The sequence below is a fragment of the Sturnira hondurensis genome, unplaced genomic scaffold, assembly GCF_014824575.4.
Source record: "Sturnira hondurensis isolate 20B ecotype Veracruz unplaced genomic scaffold, ASM1482457v3 Scaffold0012488, whole genome shotgun sequence".
NCBI lineage: Eukaryota > Metazoa > Chordata > Mammalia > Chiroptera > Phyllostomidae > Sturnira > Sturnira hondurensis.
This window is the reverse complement of record NW_028085119.1, coordinates 2,463,684-2,486,038: the sequence shown is the minus strand read 5'-3', so window position 1 is coordinate 2,486,038 and position 22,355 is coordinate 2,463,684. Positions and strand designations below refer to the sequence as shown.

Genomic DNA, 22,355 nt, shown 5'->3' with positions numbered 1-22,355 from the left:
ACACTTTCTGGTCAGATGTATAGTTACTGCTAAGAGTGGTTAGAAAACTGTGTAGTAGTTGACAGTCCTCAAATAATGTAAATATATAAAAAAGGAAAGGCCTTATTGAAAAATAATGAAAGTTGTGGGGAAAAGGGGACCCTAGTTCACTGTTGGTGGGATTGCAGACTGGTACAACCACTATGGAAAACAGTATGGAATTTTCTAAGAAAACTAAAAATGAACATGCCTTTTGACCCAGCTATTCCACTATTAAGAGTATATCCTAAGAACCCTGAAACACCAATCCAAAAGAACCTATGCACCCTGATGTTTATAGCAGCACAATTTATGATAGCCAAGAGTTGGAAGCAACCTAGATGCCCATCGGTAAATGACTAGATCAAAAAGCTATGGTACATTTACACAATGGAATTCTATGCTGCAGAAAGGAAGAAGGAGCTCCTACCCTTTGCAACATCATGGATGGAACTAGAAAGCATTATGCTGAGCAAAATAAGCCAGGCAGTGAAAGACAAATACCATATGATATCACCGTTAACAGGAATCTAAACAACAAAACAAACAAGCAAGCAAAATATGACCAAAGACACTGAAATAGGAAACAGGCTGACAGGGTCCAGAGGGGAGAGGGGAGAGAATCACAGGGTAAAAGGGGAAGGACTCACATGAACAAGTATAAAGGACACGTGGACAATAACTAAGGTGGGGGGCGGAAATGGGAGGGAGGTGGGGAGCACTGGGCGGGGCAGGGCTGGGAATATAAGACAGAAAACTGTACTTGAACAAGAATTAAATAAAAATAAAAATTAAAAAAAATAATGAAGATAAAATTTAGAAATACAAAGTATTTTAAAGATTGATTCTTTGCAAAAACTCTAGCTGACACGCTAGGCCTATCAAGCAGGCAATGGAAGATACAAATGAGTGTATACATGTACATGTAAACATGTATAAACATACATGTTTGTCTAGAAAGACAGCACATACACATGCCCAAAAGTTTTGCTGCTTATTTGTTCTTTTTGTCACTGAAAGATTTACTTCCTTCTGCTCATTCTTACTTAAGATCTTATGATAACAACAAGAGAATGGATTTTCTCCCCGCTCCTATTTGGTAAAAGGCGAAGGAAACATATTTCTGAATGTGCCTATCCCTCCTGCCAAATTTCACCCTGCAGTGAATTGCTATGGCTGGTTATTTGGTTATTATAAAATGCAGCAACAGGCCACATAACTGAAGCTTATCTTGAAAAACTGAGGTTTACAAACAGACTGGGACACCACTTCAGAGTATGGAAACAGTATGTATGAATCTAAGTGTTAACACGTTGGATTCTGCAGTGACTAGTGATGCTTTTTCTTTATGAAATGAAATGTTCCCAGTTTGGGTCTCAATTGGAAGATATCTTTGCTAGCTGGCAAATTTCTATAGAATTCCCAGCTACCTGTGAGCCAATGACATTTCCAAATGTAGAAGACACATGGGAATAATCCAACGCGTGAAATCTGGCTATTCAGATGTACCTACAAATATTGTCAGAAAACCTAGGGCTTTTTACCTGCTCCACTGACATGGCTTTGGTCTCTGAAGAGTGAGTTGCATCCACATAAAACCCAGCTCCTGATATGATATGGACGCCAGTCTCTTCTGCCAGCCACTTCAAAGTCTGCACATCGCGGCTGATCCCAGTGGTCGTGTTTTCCACCAAAGCCCCCCCACCTTTAGCTTTAAAATACAACAATTCTTCTTTGATTGCTTCCGTCTCCTGATTCAACTGAAGATTCTCTTTATGGGAATAAGGGTTTTTCTGAATCCAAAACAAATTTTTCAGCATAATAGTTTCCTTAGAGGTAGCTTCGTGAGATGGAGGAGGTGGATAATAACAGCAATCAAAGGTCAATGTCAAATGTTCATGGGTCAGGGTGCGGCCCAGTTTGCTTGGCTCCACTAGGCCCAAAACAGTTTGGACTTTGCCACTTAAGGAAGACATTTCTGAGGGCACCAGGAGATGCTCTAAAAAGAGTGTTTTCTGGAAAAAAGAAAGAAAGAAAGTTATAATTAGAAAGTTTAATTTAAAACATAGGCAAATTCTTTCCATAGGGGATGGGAGGCTGTGAATATTTACCTGTGTAAGAATCAGTGAAACTAGAAATATGATCTCACTCATCATCTTGCCAAAGTCAGGGTCAGTCCCTTGTAAATTGTGTAAATTGACTGCAGCTCTAAGTGACATGCGTGGTGTTAAATGTCCCCTGACCACTTCCACTGGGACCCTTCTGCTTGATTAAATCCTGACCTCATCTACTGGAAATATTTCATGATATTCAATTCACATTTTTCTTTTGTTTAATTTTATCTCATTAGTCATAGTTCTGCTTGCTTGGATAATTTAATGATAATCTCCATTTAAAAAATCTTCATAATCAATAAGTTATATCAAAACTAGCCATCATGTATCAGAACTGTTTAATTTGTCATTTTCAGCTAAATTAAATATCCTGGGGCTACTGATCATTCCATTATTTATTCACTGTCCAACAGAACAAACTCACATTGAAGGTCCACCACGTGCCAGAAACTGAAGCTAGAAAGGAATAAGACAAAATCTCTGGTAGTAACCATTTCCCAGATTATTCTCCAAAAGACAACTGTGGGGAGCACATCTAGATTCAATAATGGGGAAAAAAAAGGAAAAGCAAACAAACCTCTTCACTCTTGATGGTTTGTTTTGTCTAAGGCATACATACATTCAGAAACACACTTCTAAAATAAAATTAAAAACCCGTAGTCATAATGAAAGTCACTATGATTTACTGAAACAGAATTGTGCTCTCTCTCGACAGAGTAAATGTCTCTTCATTTATCCTCTATTTACTTATTTGTAGCATAAATGAAGTTTTCACCAAGTTTCTGCCAGCAACAGCAGGGACCTCTATCCCAGCACTTCCATTTGAACGTACCTTTCCTAAAAGGAGGGATTTCACCAGGAAAGAAAAAGGCAGTTCCAAAGGTGGAGGCCAAGAGCAAAGCCAATGGACGGTGCCAGACACGGTGCTCTTTGCACATGGACACCAACCAGACACAGTCAGAGAACAGTGAAAACACCGACCAGGAACTGGGGCAATGAGAGCTTCCAAAGACAGCCTTTGGAAGCTCTCAAACTGTATTTACAAGATATTCTGAAATCACTTTAGCCACATCCTTCTTAAGGCCTTCTCTGACTTTCTGAGCATCAGTTTTCTCATTTGTAAATTAGAAGAACAATACACATCTCAGAGGCTTTCCTAAGAACTAAATTAGAGCCCTGAGCAGTGTAGCTCAGGTGGTTGGGCATCGTCCCACAAAGCGAAAGGTAGCCAGTTAGAGCACATGCCTGGGTTGTGGGTTTGGTCCCCGTTGGGGTCAGAGCATGTTCAAGAGGCAACTGATCAATGTTTCTCTTCCTTTATTTCTTCCTCCCTTCCTTTTAAATAAACAAAGTCTTGTAAAAAAGGATTAAATTTGATACCACAGACAGAAAGGCCTGTGTTTGGTACATTGCACACATTTGACAAAGAGCAGCTTTGCTGTGCTGGTTCTGGGAACAATCACAGGTCTCCTAGGTTGTGTCTTCTCTGAGAATGACTGACTAGAGAGGGGATCATTTGGGGGTGCAGTAAGTACAGGATAAATTTGTAATAGGCACAGTGCACACAGAAGGCAAGGTGGAGATAAGTCAGGGTTGGAGAGAAGGGAGGCCTGAGCTAGAGGCCGATTTACATCCAGCCTCCGCAACTATCTGGAACCCAGGAGCTTGTACCTATCGGCCTACAATCTGTAAATGATTGATTTAGACCATTTGACGGAGAACTTTAGAACTTGTGGGCAGCATGGCCATTCGTTTTTGGTTGACACTGGTCTTCAGCAAGCTGAGCTTCCAATATCTAAATAATTCTCATGGGGCCATGATGAGAGATGATGGCATTCTGTTCAGAGAGTCACTGGGTAGCTGCCAGTCACCACACTGGACCTGCATTCCATTGACGGTGTCTAGGAACTCGCTGTTCAATAATGTCCTACTCCTTGTGCCTGAGAGCAAAGACTGTAGCCAGTTCATTCAGTTAGCTACATGGTACCATTAATAATCAATTTAGTCTTCCGTGGAGGTTCATCTGCTCTTCCCTTTCATCTGGGTGATGGTCTTACACATGTGTTCCTAGAGAGTAACAGGAGGCTAGAAACTTGGACAAATTGATAAAACACCATCACTTTCATTAGAAGAGTACTGCATATTTAATTGATACAAATTTGAAAGAGTAATTTTGGTAAGGTTCACGCTCACAAGCTGTGAGTCTTTGTGAGAAAAAAAAATCACTTAAGAAATGTCATCTCTTCTGGGAAGTTCCTCCAAACACTCTCAGACAGGACTAGTTGGAGCTCTGTGATAAGACACAATGTAACCTACACTTAAAGGACAGGAAGAGATTAGAAAACAAACTGTAGGCACCACAGCTGGAATGTGTCTTTTAATGGGATATGTTTGTAGAACTCCCAGCTACTGTGCTGCTAGGAAGCACCCTCTGCACCACATGCAGCCCAGAAGTGGTTCTCTCCTCAGGGCACAGGCCAGGGGCTGCTGACGGCCTCTGGTCGCAGAGAACAACTCACAGAACAGGAACAGTAATGGGCGATAAGAGCTGCAGTGCACAGCCGTGCAGACAGGTCTGCCCCCCAGCCACAAAGGCGGGCTTCGGGCATTCTGTGGGAAATCCGTGGGAAGCTTTGTTCAGCATTAGCACACACAGAGGGTGGTGGAAAATGGGTAACTGGAGCTATAAACACGTTTGCCACGGTTGTGCTTCAAAGATGAAATCTGAGCAGATGGAGAGACCGAACATAGGCTGCAATTACTAGTACAGCCTGGTCAAATGAAATGGCCCTTCTAGTTCAAGTGGGCATACAATTGAAAAAGAACACAGAACTTTAACAAAAAAAAAAAAAAAAAGAAGAGAAGAGATCAGGAAACAGTACAACAGCATGGAGCTGAAAACCAGAGACAATATGTAGGATCTGTTATTTTCCAGACTACGTGCATAAATTCACTTTTATAAAATACATATCCGATTTGCCAAATTTTGGAGATTTGCTGGTGGGTATGGTAGCTTGGGGCAACTGTAGTTTTACAGAGATTTCATCCTGGCCATTATGCTGAAGATTTTTTATGTCTATTTGGGTTGAATACCCATTTCAATTACATCTTACATTTTGGGAGGGGGTGCAGGAAGGACTTCCCGAATGTTTTACATTGGAGTGAGTGGGATTCCTCCTCAGTGCAGTCTGCTGCCCTCCCTGTGTCCCTGCCGTGTGCTCTTTTCCTGCCCCCACCTCTGCTGCACCCAGCCCGAGAGGGGTTAGAGGACCCTACTTCACAGTTGCAGTGACCACCCCACTTCAGATGCAGTGGTCAAATGGGCAAGGTGATGTTTGGTGAATTGGTTTTGTTACTGGACTAAAGGACTCTGGTTGCCTGAGAGCATTAACTCAACGAGACAGGAACAGGAGTTCACAGCAAAGAAAGTAAGGGTTTATTTTTATGAAGTGGCCCACCCCAGAAACACAGGTGAGCTACTGCTCAAAAGCCTGGGTCCCCGATGGCTTCCAGTGGATGGATTCTATAGGGGAAAATCATTAATCATGGCAACTAGGGAGTTAGGGTCACGGTCTGTACTGATTGGTCAGCACTAGGGTAGAGGTATTTGATAGTCCTAATGTTAGCCATGGCATTGTTTGTCTGCTTTCACAGCTTCTCTGGGCCTGGAGCTGAAACACAGCTGAGGCCTGGATGTCATCTGTAGTTAAACCAGAACTCTGTCTCTGGAGTCAGCAGACCTGAGGCTTTGTCCCTAAGACATGAATAGTTGATCAGAACCTCATTGTCCTGAGGGCTTAATGATGATAAAGGAGTGGACACGGAAGGGAGAAGGAGATAGGTGAGCCAGGGTGCTGAGGTCAGTTAGAATCAAAAGGAAAGAAAGGAGAAATGGTCATAAAAGAAAGGAAGTTTCTACGCAGTGACAGTTTTCAGCTCTCTTCCACAACAACTGTGCAAGCTCTAATCCCATAACAAATCCCTCAGTCTGTTTCACTTAGTTATTTTCCTTCCCTGATCAAACCCTAACTGATTTTTTTTAAAAAAAAGCATTTCAGAGTTTTGTGCAGAAAGTATGAACTGATTAATCTGGCAGCTGTGGGGAGCACAGGAGGAAGGGGTTCCAGTGGGCGTTGCTAGAATGTGGAAGGAACAGGGGAGGCTGGTCTGAGCTGACACCAGTGCAGATGGTAAGGATGCAGAAGCAGTGAGAGGTAAGCAGATGGAAATTTCCAACTGGACTCGTCAGTGCTATAACAGTTCCCCCAAACAAGTGGACTCCTACAAAAATAAGTGCCGGCTGGTACAAATGTGTAGGCACTTCTATTTGTGCGGGTTACATCAGCAGGAGTGGCGGTACTCTGCGAACACTGCACTTAAAGGAGACATCTGATTGTTGACCAAGATGTTTTCAAAACCACAAAGTATTTTTAAGGCTTGTTTGAATGCATGGTGTACAGGTTCAAACCTGCGGCATGTCTTCTCTCAAACAGCAACGGTCTGGTGGCCGAGCCACAGTGACACAAGGACTTCCTCCTCACGTCCATCACCACGTGCCCACTTCTGAGGTATTTATGGTAGATGCATGGAGATCTGTAACTTTTCATATTAAACATTGTCAAAAAATCAATAACCATGCCTGAATAAAGAGAAAGAAATCCAACCACTTCTGGACACAGAGCAATAATGGGACCCAGCAAGTTCTTCAAACTTAGACAGAAATAAAGCAAAACCACGGAGAAATACAAAGGAGCAGCTTGTATCTTGTATTCAGAGGGAAGTGGTAGGTTTTATCCCTAAGTTTCTTTTTTCTATTTGATGGAAGAAGTAGGAGATAAAACCTAGGCATAATTCCAAATTCCAGATAACAGATAGAAAGATGGTGGCAGAGATGTACGCAGGAAATGACACACCTGGAGAAAGACATTCACAGGACCCCTGTCCTGCACCCCCTGGTATAAACAATCAGTTGTGATTATTGAAGTCAGAAGTCACATCAGGATGCTCAGCTGAAGGCATTGGGCTTGTGGTTCAATGGCCTCTCTGGTAACAGCATGCCAACTGGCAGCCCTCTGCCTCACAGGCACTTTGCCTTTGGAAACTAGCACGGCCATCGTGTGCCGCATGATGGTGCGTCATCAGTGAGGGAGCTCGCGCTCCACGGTGGTCCCAGAATGGAGCTGAGCTATCCCTCTTGCCCTGTTCTAATGTGGTCGTGCAACATGTGACCCGAGTGTAAGCAAACTTACTGCACTGCCAGTCATGGAAAAGTACAGCACACACAATTATACGCAGTAAATAATACTTTATAATGATAACCGATGACAGTGTTACTGGTTTATGTATTTGCTGTACTATAGTTCTGTAGTTTTAATAATTTAGAGTCTACTATTTCTACTTATATTGAAAAAAGGTTGCTGTAACCCAATATGTCATTGTGTTGGTCGCAGTCTCATGCATTTTGTGGTTACCGAGTTTTTCGATTGCATCATTTTCTTGTGTGCTTGATTTAATGTCCCGAATATTTGTGCAGGAACACACTGCATGGGCTTATAGCTCAGGAGCAGTAGGCTCAACCACACAACCTGGGTGTGTCTCAGCCACACCGTCTAGTTTTCTTTAAGTGTGTCCAGCAACGTTCCCATGACACAGTCACCTAACAATAAATTTCTCAGAATGTGTCCTTGTCACTTAGTGGTACATAACTGTACTGGCTTCTCGAATTTGTTATCTGTTTGGTCAACAAGTCGAAACTATTTTCCCCTTAATAAAAGAAATGGTGAGAGAGAAGTGGAGGAAGAAAAGGAGGAGGGAGAGTGTGGGAGGGATGGGAAGGGAGGAAAAACCCACTATTTCGACTCGGTCAAATGCAGCATTCCTCACTACTTCCCCATCATAGCTCCACGAGTTGGAGGAGTGCCACATTGCCAGGTCGCTGTCTGCAGGACTGACCGTCATGTGTTCTTCCTTTGGAAAACTGAGGTCTAGCACAGCTAAGCCTTTCTCATTCTCAGAAGAAGGTTCCACACTCAGGGCTGCTAGGACATTTGATGTAAAATTCTTTTCTTTTTAAGATTTTATTTATTTATCTTTAGAGGGGAAGGAGAGGGAAAGAAACATCGATGTATGGTTGCCTTTCATGCAGCCCCTGCTGGGAGTTGGCCTGCAGGGAACCGGCCTGCAACCCAGGCATGTGCCCTGACTGGGAATCGAACCACGATCCTCTAGTTCGCAGGCCCGCGCTCAATCCACTGAGCTACACCAGCCAGGGCCTGATGTAAATTAATTTTGCTGTTCACATATAATAACCCTGGGAGTGAAACATTATACCAAGTTACTCAATACAACAGTTACGATTTCTTTTCCTCCATAAAGAACTCTTCACATTAAAGTTAATTTTTAGCTTTTTATAGAAGGAATTTTTTCTTCCATTGATTCTTTGCAAGGGGTTAATTGTCTCCTATTTTGAGCAAACTGCACAGCTGGTCCTTAATGTATTTAGTCGTTAAAGAGCTGTTACTTTTCATTCTTGGCAAATCACAAGTTAATGTTTTAAACATATAAAATACCCGTATTTCTCACACAATTTCATTTGAAAGGCTATTCTTAATGTGTCTTTGTTTAGTTGGAAGAATGGTAGATTCAGAGTCAGGAGCTCTTGGCTCTTCCACTCAGCTGTGTGATTTGGGGCAAGTTATTTAATCACTCTGGGTCTGTTTTCTCGTTTTGAGAAATGAAGGGGTTGGACCCGATGACATCCATGCACCCATTGCTTCTGTGATATCCTTTTACTTGAAAGGGTGGTATTGACTTTCTATATAAATCACTGACTATCAATGAAGGCTGTACTTTAAGAATAGTTTTTTAAACCATTCTTAAATATACATATTTATATGTATATAAATATACATATTTACATGCCTGCGGATACATATATATGTGTACATGGACAGAGAGAGAGATTATAAGAAAGAACTTAAGTTGCAGATTCTTCTAAGTTTAAAAGAAAACTCTAGGAGGGATAGGTAACCTTGAACTTGGAGTCCTGACTCCAAAGTTTTCTAGCTGTGTGTCTGTAGAAAACTTAAAAGCTTGTGACGAATTAGTTTCCTTACCTAACTGGAATAATATCTACTGCATAAGATTTGGAATGAAAAATAAGTTAATATAACATGTAAAAGCACTACCTAAATTATATATGTTCAAAATCACTATACTCCAAACTTTGAATTATTTTCCAAATATTTGCTGAATATCTATAGGCAAATGAACCTAAACTGGTTCTTTTAAAAAACTGTCAATAAGTGACTGAAGTTTATGAATGGAACTGAGGCTCTAACTTTGCTTATAAAGGAATTCCTTCACTTGAGGCCTGTGATTATTAAAAGCAGACTGACTGTTGTGATTGACATCAGAACCCATTAGGCCTTTGGATGTGACCTACCCCAAGTGATTAAAACTGTAGGAAGTCCTTGTTATCTGTGGATAAATGATACCGGAAATGCCTTTTTAAATGAATATGCTTAATACAGTGTGCTAGCTGATCTCCATTGACGTTTTTTGGCGAACTCTGCCTTCCAGTGTTCAAATCCTTACACAGTCCCCTTCCACGCTGAACCTGGGCTGGCCTGTGACTCGCTTTATCCAATATAATATGTAGCAGAAGTGAAGCTATATGTCAGTGTAGAATCCAAATTTTTTGCTTCTGTGCTTTGGGGAAACTTGAGCTGTAATGTAGGAAGTCTGGCTACCCTCTCGTGTGGAAAAGGAGGGACTCTGAGACCTCATGGAGAGAGAGAGCCCCCAGTCACTCCAGGGTCCTCACTGAGCTCAGCCTGTGGCTGTGTGATGCTATCAGAAAACTGAGTGAGCTATCCCGAACATTCTAACCCAGGTGAAATTTCACATGACTGCAGGCTCAGCTGCTGTCAACCCAGCAGATTCTGGCCAGCCTGCAGAATTATGGGGATACTGTGTTTTTGGACTATAACTACACCCCCCAAAATTCTAGGGGGGTTGGAGGGTACATCCTATAGTCTGAATGTAACTTGCCTGGCTCACTGTGGGGGGCGGTAGTGGTGGAGTGGGCTCACAGGTTACTAAATATTTTACCATATTTTTGCTTCAAATTTTTTCCCTGTTTTCTTCCTCTAAAGCCTAGGTATGTCTTATGGTTTGGAGAGTCTTACAGTCCTAAAAATACGGTAATAAACTATCAATAGTTGTCTGAAACTAGTGTTTTGGGGATGGTTTGTTACACAGCAAGAGACAACTAAAAGATACGGAGAACAACATTGAATAATCAGTCACATTTAAAGGACTTGATTAAAATTTCAAATTAGAAAAATAAGATGAACATGATAAAAGTAAGACATAATTATAAATACATCCTGATTGTTAGAACAAAGGATTAACTGAATGTTAGATTTTGGTGCGGGCGGGACAAAATTATGATATGGCACCCTTTACTTGACTTTGGTACCTTACTGATGAAAAAGGCTATTGAAAAAATATACACACATATATGTATTTTTACCAAGGTCCTCTATTAACCAGTTGTTACACAACTTACTCTCTTTGCACGCACATTTTCTGATACTTTCCATTTCAATGTCTCCTCCTGGGTCATGGGGGTTTAATTCCATCATGTTCTCTTTGTGCTTTCTCTGTGGTTTAGACTTCTCCAATACCACTTTCACCAACTTCATGGCAACTTTTATACTTCACCAACTTTTTTGTGCTTTAAAAAGTTTCAATTTCACTTAATCTATTTGCATCCTATTACTTGATATTTTTGAATATCTGCAGCAGCTGGCCAGAGGTGAACAAAGAGATACTGAGATGGAAATTAGTACTGAGGAAACAGGAATGCTTGAATGGGAACTCACTTCTGAGTGGTCAGTGTATTAGTGCATGGATTTGGTTTATCTAAGGAACCCGTTACCTGGGGCTGGGGGCACTCCTATTGAAGATATCATGTACCGAGACTGAACAGTATGTCACAGCACATGTCACTTTGTACATAACTGATGACCTATTAAGGAATTTGTGTTATGTGCTGTGTGGGTGTGGGTGTGTGTGTGTAGGAGGGGAATGGGGTCTCTCTTTTATCCTCTATACTTATATAGTATCTAGTATTTGGTTTTCATCTGTGAAACTGAACTAAACCGAGTAGAGAGAAAGTAGTTTACCCTTGAACAATGTGAGGGTTAGGGGTGCAGACTCCCACACAGTTGAAAATCCACATAAACTTTTGACTCCCCCCAAACCTTAACTAAGTTGTCCCTGGGTACCACAGGGGGTTGCTTCCATGACCCCCGCAGATGCCAGTCCCTCACATGAAAGGGGGTAGAACAATGTGTACAGTCGGCCCTCCGCACCCTCAGATTCAACCAACTGGGAAATAAAACAGCGTCTTGGACCCAGAGTTGGGGACGTGAGGATGCAAAACTGGATGAACAGGGCCGACTGTACATTTATGGAAAACAGATCCTCGTGTAAGTGGACCCACACGTTTCAGGGCTGGTGCTGTGCAACGGTCAACCGTATTTAGTTTATGCCTTCGTTAAAGAATGAGTAAGAGTGCCAAAAGTTTTGTTCTAAAATGAATAAAGTAAAATGTACTGTACACAAGAAATCACAATAATATTTAAATTTTTCTTTTTTTGGTGAAGCTTGCAAGTAAAACAGGGTCGTAATATGTAGAACAAGACTCCAAATCCCATTGGATTAAAATATCCACAAATAATTACTTTCTCTTTTATATACAAACAAATGTCACTGTCTAGTTGAGATTACATGTTCTCCATGATAAATGACCGGGACAGTGGCCACATACATGAAATTCTCAAGCCTACAAATAAAACCTGAATCGTGACGTATTTTTAAAAATAATTTCCAGAGGATATGACATAATGGAATTCTGTCCAAGTGCCTCCAGATCAAATAGCTAAGATATTTTTTTGGAATTATTACTGCCCCATGAACCCCGAACATGGGGGAGAGGGACGCTGATTTGAGTTTTGTATAACAGGGCTAAGCAGTAAAAGCATTTAAAATGTATAACATATTTCAGGTTACACTTGAAACACAGGAAACATCAACTAACCACTTGGAATTTTTCATGACCACAAATCCACCTTCGCACTTCAAGAAGAAGGCTGTCCATTTAAACAGCAACTTAGTCCTCAAAGTTAGCAGCCATGGTTATGCTGTAGGGATCCAACAGAAAGCATCACGTGGGAGACACTTCAAACTGATAGGCTGTTGTTAATTGTACCTAAAAAACCTGGTCCACCGATTGGTTTGGGAAAGATAAGCAAGACCAGAGAGGGTATTGATATGATGCCCTTCCTACACACAGTACTGGCAAAATGTAAATCTGCCCAACTTTTCTGAAAAGCAGTTTAGCAACATGCATCTGAAATCCTGAAATGGTATTTTGCCACTGGGAACCCATCTTAAGGAAACATTTAGATGCATGTAAAAATTATTTATGCCCAAAGATTTCATTATGGCATTATTTAGAATAGAGACCAAAATACTCTACAATATGGGACTGTTTACATATATGATGGAGTATTATGCAAACATTGAAGTTATATTTTCAGAGACTTTAGTGATGGAGGGAAATGCCTTTATTATAACATGTCAAAATCAAAATACAAAACTATTTAAAACATTATAAACTTATGTAGAGCTTAAGTAGAAATACTAAAATGTTACTTGTATCTTTTGGTGGTAGAGGAGCAAAGATAAATACTTTTTTCCTTCATTACAATTTAATATATTTACTATTTTTTATGTTTTTCTATTTCATCTATAATTAATAAAAGAGAATAAATTGGGAAAGGATCAGTTTTACCACTGTAAACCTATCTGATGCTTATGCTAATGCCACATGTAAAAATAACAGAATATAGATTTTGAATTCTGTAAGACACACAGGCAGGCAAAGAGGTATGAACTCAAGAGCTACTTCATATTCTTTTCTATTATCACAAAATTGCTAATTTGCCAGTCATGCCTGCGATTTTATATTGTTCGTGTGCAAATATTTCTTTTCAAATTACATGCCTTTGTGGTGGCTGTGGTTCACTTTGATTAAATTCAAGCTGCTTGGCGGAGTCCTTCGTGGACTGATCCAGACTCTATGGAAATCCTGGTGCCCACTAAGAGTTCTGGCAAAGGTTCAGCAGCCTGAGTAATTTTGATCACAGTCAAACCACACAAGGATCAAGATTCTGCTGTTGGGTACAGTCCTGTGTGGGGTAGGTGTGCAGATGGGGGTTGTCAAGGAGATGTTTCACAGAAAAGTACCAGAAATTATAAAGTATGGGTCATTATTCATAAGCAAAAGAGGAATCAAATACAATAAACTTTAAGTAAAGATAAACCATATAAGGACAAAATATTTAAAAAATCCTCTTTTTAAGGAGGGTTAACAGTCTTTGGCAGGTTAGCAGAAAAACAATAAGAAAACTAAATAAAACCAGTTATCATAGATTCCACAAATATTTTGGGGGGATCCCTTAGATGTAAAACCCAATACTAGGCAGGTAGAGCCTATGGGAGATGCAAAGATAACTAAGAGAGAAACCCCACCCTCCTTTCAAGGGTTGAAACCAACAATAATGTCTTTTATTCATTTACTAAGCTACCACTTACTGAGCTCCTACTCTGTATCAGCTGCTACAAACGCACTTTATATTTCTTATCTCGATTTCTCACTAAAATGCTGCTGGGTTGATATTATATAAAGAAATTGAGGCTAAAAAAAATGGAGAAACTTGTCTAGCATCAGAGAGCTAGAAGACTGAAATCTGAACCTGGGTCTGCTCAGAGAATGCCGAATATTGATTATGATCAGCACTTCATAGAGAGTTCTGTTAGGATTTATCAGACCAGTTTAGCCTATGACTACGACATCAATAGAAACCTTATTGGATAATTACTTCGTGCCAAGCACAGCCTGTGGCAATTTACATGAGTCACCATATTTAGTCCTCAGAATTTAGATGTCTTCATTCTCTTTTTCTCTGATACTACCTCTACCCAATGGCCCATGTTATAAACAAACAAACCCAAATTTCATTGAAGACTCCTGCCTCACTCACAAGTACTTGATTTCTAAATGGCCTAAATCCCACCACATTCGTAACTCTTTTAAAAAAAAGATTTTATTTATTTATCTTTAGAGGGGAAGGGAAGGAGAGAAATATCAATGTATGGTTGCCTCTAGTGAGTCCCCTGCTGGGAACTGGCCTGCAACCCAGGCATGTGCCCTGACTGGGAATCGAACCTCAATAGTGTGGTTCGCAGGCCCGCGCTCAATCCACTGAGCTACACCAGCCAGGGCATGAAACTCTTTAGTTCATCTTTCCCTCTTTGTCCTCACAGCCACTACCTTAGTTGGAACCACCATCATCTCCTACGTGGATTGCAGTAGGAGCTTCTAAACTCGTCCCCTGCCTTTCTTGTCTGCCTTCACCATGCCTAGGGTCGGGTCCTTCTAAAACACAGATCCAGATGTGTCTCTTCCATGGTCCTCCTGCCAACATTAAGAAATAAATCTGAACCTGGAGCTTGGTGGTACCCACTCTGGACCCACTCTGGGCTCTGGCCGTGTTGAAGTGCCTGTTCTTCTCTGGACTCAACATGTCTGCACTGGTCTCATGTCTTTGAATGTGTTTCTGAATCTTTTTTTCCTGAGCTTTACAAACCCAACCCACTCCCATTCTGCCTCCCAACTCTGTTCTTCTCCCTGTTGACTTCTACTGGACCTTCAGGGTGGGGATTTGGCTCCATTTATGATTAGATTATTTTCCTGATGTTCTTCCTTATTGTTCCAGCAATCTGGGTAAGATGCTAGGTCTAGGTTGTCTCTCAGCACTCCAAGTTTAACCTTGAAACTCACCTATTATGCTAATGTCTCTCTCCACCAGATACTGAGGTCCTTGAGGGCAGTCCCTGTCTCCTCCCTCAGTCCTCAGCCCCCGCAGTGCCTGGCATGCAGTCAATACTTAATTAACATTTCTGTGTTTGCTTGTTTTCATCTAGCCTATTCCACGAAGGATTTGAGGTATCTCATAGGAAAGATATGTAACAGTGAAGAAAACAAATATTAAAGCAAGAGCAAGAAAACTAGTGAAATAAATGGAAGTAGAATGAAGCCCAGAAAGGAAAAATAGATTAGCAGTTGCTAGCAAGCAGCTAAAAAATTGTCTTGGAATATTTATTCAATATATTTCTTTTTTTAAGATTTTATTCATTTTTAGAGAGAGGGTGAGGGAGGGAGAAAGAGAGGGAGAGAAACATCAATGTGTGGTTGCATCTCACATGCCCCCTACTGGGGACCTGGCCTGCAACCCAGGCATGCGCCCTGACTGGGAATTGAACCGGCAACACTTTGATTTGAAGGCCAGCACTCAATCCACTGAGCCACACCAGCCAGGGCTATTAAATATATTTTTGATAATGCATAATGCTGAAATCATGGCACAATCCTTTTATGGCTTATCATAGTATTTACCAAAGTCAAAATAGCTGAAAATTATTAAAATCCATGGACATTGTTTTCTCAAAAGTTTCTGGGCTATGAATTTTGAAGCCACATTTGTTTTTATGACTTTATCGTATTTTCCCACTCCAAGCTTTCCAGTGATGGTAGACATGCCATTTTAGATTATTATTCTGTACCCAACACCATACCAAATAGGAATACCCACAATTTTTACTTTACTTTTTAAATAAAAGCAAGGCTCCTGTGCATATGAAAACAATGGTATGAGACTATCTTCAAGGACATTTTCTATCTGAACTGGTAGAGGCCAATTATAAATCAGAAAACTAAAAATACTTAGGAAAATTACCACAGGTGATTTGTGTCCGGAGTCATGCCTTTACAGGAGTAACACTGATTAATAGCTCTTAGATTATTTGTTTAAATGTAGGGAACATTCATACTAATTTCTTTTTAAGGCAGTTTCACTTTTAAGCCATCTTCCTTGAAATTACAAAGAACTTTCAGTTGCATGGATAACTACACATCTGAAGGTATTTCCCACAAAATCACCTCAGGTTCCTTATTTTGAAGACCACATGACTCTCTTGGAAATGTCCTGACTTTTACTACCCTGCTTAACTAATTCATGTAAAAATATTCAGTAAAAATATTCAGTGCCACATGCACACTTCTGAATTCTCAGGCCACCCTTTGCAGTGTGAAAATGGTAATCACACAGAAAAAAGGCTGACAGTCACTGTGGTGAGATCTCTTCCAGCATGATTCTAGCTCTCCTTGTTGCCTTCTGGTGACTTCCAAGTATGACAGCTGCGACTCGGACACCTGAAGGAGAAATGCCACCCATGCTTGATGAAAAGGAGAGCCTCAGTGCATAACTAGCTTTTGCTCTGATAATCACTTTAATTTCATTCCACTCACGGAGAAATGGGTACCAACTCTGAGCTATGTGAGCCGTCAGTGAGGAAGCACATCTTCCACAGCGACCTGTTCAACCAAGGAACAATTTTTGTTCTACCCACCCTTCAGTTCCACACTGATGAAATGTACTTTCTGCCAAGAGCCATCCGGTGTTTCCACGAGCCTCACGGCCTCTTTATAGGCTTGTGACCAGCTATGATTATTCTACTTGAAAAGCTGCTTTGATTTATAGGTTTGAGGGGATAGTGTGAGCCTTACATTCTCAGGACATAGTAGGACAATGTGAAGAACTCTGCTTTCCAGGCACCCACAGGTTTCACCTGAATACATTTCAATTCAATGTGGCAGATGTTTGCTGGGGATCCACTGTGTTCGCAGGACAACGCTATGGGAAACAAAGATGGAAAAGAAAGTCTTGCCACAGGAAGTAGAAAAGCCCCCACACACTGCTTGGCATGTGGTGAGTGTTCGATGCAACATTGATGCTTTTTATATGTTAGTGGGACACCTATGATATAAAACAGTGCAGGAAATGTTAGAAAAGAGGTAAAGCAAGTGCTTGGAAGAAATGCATCAGGACAAGATTCACCAATAGTGGAGGAACTGGGAAGGCTTCCTGGAAAAGATGGTGTTCAGGTGAGGTCACCAAATATTCAGAGGATTTTTGTAAGGAGGCATTCTGGTGGCATGAACAATGAAGGGCATGCTTCAGAATTTGTAGTCTGTGGAGGCTCAATCACAGATTGCACTGTACATCTATAGCGGAAAATGTGGACGCACGGGCGGATCCCAGAGGATGAGCCCAGAATTAGGATGATAGTAGTTAAATGCATAGCATAAGCCCAGGCTGAATGCTGGAGACAGGAGGCCATGAGATGAGGTAGGAAACTAAAGCGTGTTCATTGTTATTCAGGGACTTAAAGACCACATTTCAGGGCAATGGAAGACTGAGATACGCTCTCTCTTTTTGTCTCCCTGAACTTAACAAAAGTATTACAATGATAGCTCTGGAAAGTACTTTTCATAATCATTATAGTTTGAAAATAAAATGAAAGGCCTTAAAAGTTGACTAAAATCTGCTTGACTGTAATACTTATTGATCTCTTAAATGTGTTATTTATTGATGGGAAAATTAAATTGAAATATTTACAATGAAGAAAGTTCCCAGTAATTGAACTCTGAATTCTCAAGCCCACAGGGATGACTGCTATTACAACATCGTGTGAATGTGTCTTCATAAAATGCTCGCTCCGCTGAGGCCCTAGGTTCCTATATTGCTGGTTTCATTACCTTCAAGAGATTATGGAATTTAAAAGTATTATCTACACTAAGAATGCTGTGTGTTTCTCTGATGGGCTTAAGGCATTCTACATACTTTAATTAAATCTCCTAATGTCCCTGTGAAGTAAGCAAGGGATCAGCAGAAGGTGAGTCACCAAAAAGTATCCAAGTAAAAGATGGGCCACAGGACACAGGATGAAATCCACTTTCAGTATTATTGTTCTTGTTTCACCAATGAGGACATGGTGTTATTATTCAGGCACTTCCACGGAAGGCAGAATACACTGCTATAAGCTATGTAAGCATCCCTTTGGAGACTATTAAAAAATGGTATAAAATCCATAGGTTTCTCCATGGATTGAGAGTCAACCAACACTTATTTTCTTTAATCCTCACCCAAGGATATTTTTATTGATTTTTAGAGAGAAAGGAAGGGAGAGAGAAACATCGATGTGAGAGAGAAGCAATCCCATATGGGCCCCCGACCAAGGATTGAACCCACAATCTAGGTGTGTGCCCTGATCAGGGATCAAACCCACAACCTTTTGGTGTACGTGGGACAATGCTTTAACCAACTGAACCACCTGGCCAGGGCTCTACCAATGCTTATTAATTAGCACTCAAAATATACAACAGAGAAAATAGACATCACCCTTTTCTTGGGAAAGAACACAGAACGAGAATCCCAGTCAGTGGGATGCATAATCTCTTATTTTGATTGGTTCCTCAGGTCACGGCTGACCTCTCTCCATGGCTTCCTTCCCTCCATACCCATGCTTCCCTCTGCTCAAGGGCGTGAATGGGCACTGGCCTGAGGAGGTCATCTTGGGGGTGAAGTTGGTTATGTTGAAGGCACAATGCAAATTGCAGGGTGAGACAAAATCCAAAAAAGTAGGAAACTGGACCTGTCTTGACCCTTGGTTTTACCCTGAGGCTAGTGGTATAGACTCTGAAGTCAACCTCTGAAAAACAAACATACTTGCAGTTATCATACATGATCTAGTTGATAAACCAATTCCACCTCTGATAGAGGAAGTGAAAGGGCCCAAACCACTTTACAGGACTATGACGCCACTCTCTCAATCCAAACGCCTTCTCACAGCTTGAAAAATACATTCATAGCTCCCAGGGAAACAGAGAGCCCAGTATGAAAAAAATTACAAAAAAAGAAATGCTGTTTTTTAAGTAATAATTTTGTATCACTGAAGTCTAAAAAACAAATTAATATACAAATAATGAAATCCTATGACAATATTTGATTGTCAGGTGGTCCCAGAAATGCGAAATATGTTTAAAATTGTTTAGATAATCAGAAATGAAAACACAAAATAAAAATTGTACTGATATTTTGTGGATCCTTAGGATTAAGAAAATTTGTTTTAAGGTCACCTTTATTACTGGGTCTAGAAAATACGGGAAGATAACAAGTTTTGCCTAGTCCTTAGAGAAAGACTGGGACACCTGAAAGAACCTCTTCTTAGGAAAGCCACGAAGTGATATACTAATAAAAGTAGCAAACAGCTACTCTTAAACTGATTTACTACGATGGGATCAAGGGCAAATTTGTAATAACTGCTTGTGGCATAGAGTAATCATCACTCTTTTCCTGTCTGAGGTGGCCCCCAAAATAAATAAATAACCATGCTCTAATGGAATTCTAAATTCTCTAGATTAAAAAGCCTTACAAAATTGGGAAAATTCCCTACGACCAAATACATTTTTAACTAATACTTTGTCACATATATGCATTTAAATTTAAAGGGGGTTTGATTGCTTATATGTTTCCCCATGAAAAATAAGGTGCCCTAGATTTCGAAAGATCTGTCTGGCACTATACTTTAATTTGCTATCTTAATCATTGCGATTCCCTGCTTTTTAAGAATTCACAGAAAGTACATATTTTAAATATTATTCAACATAACTAGTGATCCATATACTTGTATAATTATGCAAAAGTTTCTTTTCATTGTAGTTCTATTTTAACAATATTGCAGGTAAACAAAAGGACTATAATATGTATATTTTAATCATTACCCAAGGTTATGTTTTTAATCACTACTGAAGGTTATATTAGGGAAACAGGAAGTGAGGCAGAGAGACAGAAAAATCAATGTGAGAGAGAAACATCAATCGGTTGCCTCTTGTATGTGCCCCGACTGGGGGGATTGAACCCACAACATTTTGGTGTACATTGTCCTCAGTGTTCCAACCAGCTGAGCCATCCAGCCAGGGTGAGGGGAGGACTATAATTTTAATCTCTTCTTTGGATTAGATTTATATCTGCAACTTTAATAATTTCAATAAATTCCCTAAATAAAAAGGGTATTTTTAAATCAAATTACACATCTGCTATAACACATCAAAATACTAGATGCATCTAAATAAGATTTTGAATGTAAATGAATGGTTTTAAAGTAGGTGAAATAAATGTATTATTAAGTACTAAAACGATCAATACTGTATCATTAAAGTATGTAAGCTTCAATATATGTTAAGTGCTATTTGATCTCAGAATTTTTGAGCTGAAAGGGACTATGGAGATAGATCATATAATTCCATAACTTCATTTTTAGATGTAAATGCTGAGCCCCTGATCCTGTGAGGGCCAGATGGCCCAGACTACAACCCAGCCTCCCAACTTGTCAGGCAAGTTGAGATAGTTAATGTAAAATAATGGAGATATTTACTGTGAACATCACATAAGCTATCCTGCTGTCGATGAATGTGGAGCTAGTAGTCAGAGGTGGCGCCACCCATTGGCCCGAGAAAGAAGCTGTAGGACCAAAACAGCTTATGCCAGCTCCACTGTTGACTGGGCAAATGAAGCAAGCCACTTAATTGCGCTGTGCTTTCCTTTTCCTAATTACAAAAATAAGGACTCGAGTAATTGAGACTTCTCTACTTAAATTGGCTGTTGCAAGAAGAGGATAAAAATAACTCTGAAGCACATAGCATATCTAAGTGAGAACTCAATACTTAACAACAAAAAGCCAATCTTCACCATATTTAAAACAAGGAGTAATAACCACTCCGACTCATAATTAGGAGGGAGTATATGTTAGCTATTGTGTGTCCTTATATCATTGGAACAAGCTAACACAGGGGTGTATCTTACAAGCTTAGCCACTTAAATTTTCCTAGTTTTTCATAACCTGTGTTTATGTCCACCTAAGCCATCAGCTGAGGACAATCGGGAACTCTATGACTTCACAGGTCTGCTATTCATTCCTAAATAGAGAGAAGTGTTAATGAACTACCTGTGGTGTTGCCAATGGAATCGGAAAAATATAATATGGAGCCATCTTAAAACTGATATATGCAGGGCATAAACCCTGCCAAACACTATTTGCTAGTAGGAAAATATAGTGTCCTGAGTGATATGAAAAAATCTCCCAGTTTGAGCTGACCTTTAGAAAACAAACAAAAACATATCAACTGAATTCTCTTGAATAAGAGATAAACATTGCAATGGGGAGAGATGGGAGAAATTAATAAGTAAGCTTTTTAAATACTGTATAATACAAATCTTAGAAGAAAAAAATAATACATACTACACATAGTGAAGTGTCTGAAAAAAATATGCATAGATGCTCGCTCATTCAGGTCATTGGTAGGTGATAACAATTTTTTTTTGTTTTTTTTCCTACTTTGTGCTTATGTTTTATGTGATTTGGACATGAACTAATTTTGCTATATTTTTGAAAAGGTTACTCTTACCTATTTGCGTTGCAGTTGTGGGAGGTAAGATACAATTATGTCCGCTTTGAAAATGAAACAAGGAGACTTGAAATGTTAAGTGGCGGTAGTGCTAGAGATGGCAGTTGGGTCCAAGGGTCTGTGTCCTGCTCTCGGCTTTGGTTACACAGAGGGCTAGCAGAGAGGGGCAGAGCCTGGGGAGGCCACCATGACTGAGCTTTCACACCCAGTACTCATGGGCACAGCGGGAAATGGTTTCTATCCATTCCTGAGCTTACATTTGACACGAATTCTTTCCCCACAGTTTTTGTTTCTGCATTGCGTGTCTCCATCTTAAATTTAACCAAGTATTGCTTTCAGTGTTTAATTACAATTTAATGGTAACACTACTTGCATTCCAATTAGCTTTTAGTTTTCACATCACGAAAGTGCATCCAAGTTATTGTGTCATTATAATCTCGTGTTATAATGGTTTCATAATGCAAGTCCCTGCAGGGTTGAATTAGTAGTTTCCTATGGTAATCGCCCATCACTATAATATCATAATCACATAGTACAGTCCCCACATGCTTCCACTGCAATCATTTTGACATTGTAAGAGCATTTTAATAGTATTAGCATAGATTCTCCAGAGAAATCATCTCATTGTCACTGCATTACCATATAAGATTAATTGTGATGGAGCCGTGTTGTTCTGATATGAAAGCTTTAAAAAAAGTGGTACTCAGCAATAAAGCATTTCACTTCTAAAAAGCAGATTCACCATGCAACCCCTAGCTGAATAGATGGCCTTCCACATGATG

General features: G+C 40.2%; 1 protein-coding gene across 5 annotated transcripts in view; it reads right to left on the bottom strand.

Moving 5' to 3' along the window:
* PTER (phosphotriesterase related) overlaps positions 1–22,355 on the bottom strand; it is a 62,913-nt gene that overhangs the window by 21,735 nt on the left and 18,823 nt on the right. For 2 of the 5 annotated variants that reach the window (XM_037060765.1, XM_037060766.1), the window contains one exon: positions 1,563–2,033. In XM_037060765.1, the coding sequence (XP_036916660.1) occupies positions 1,563–2,033 (471 nt within the window). Of the gene's footprint in view, positions 1–1,562; positions 2,034–16,325; positions 16,480–17,865; positions 18,113–22,355 lie in introns of those variants that run through there. The other 3 variants (XM_037060768.1, XM_037060767.1, XM_037060769.1) reach the window with 3 other exon arrangements.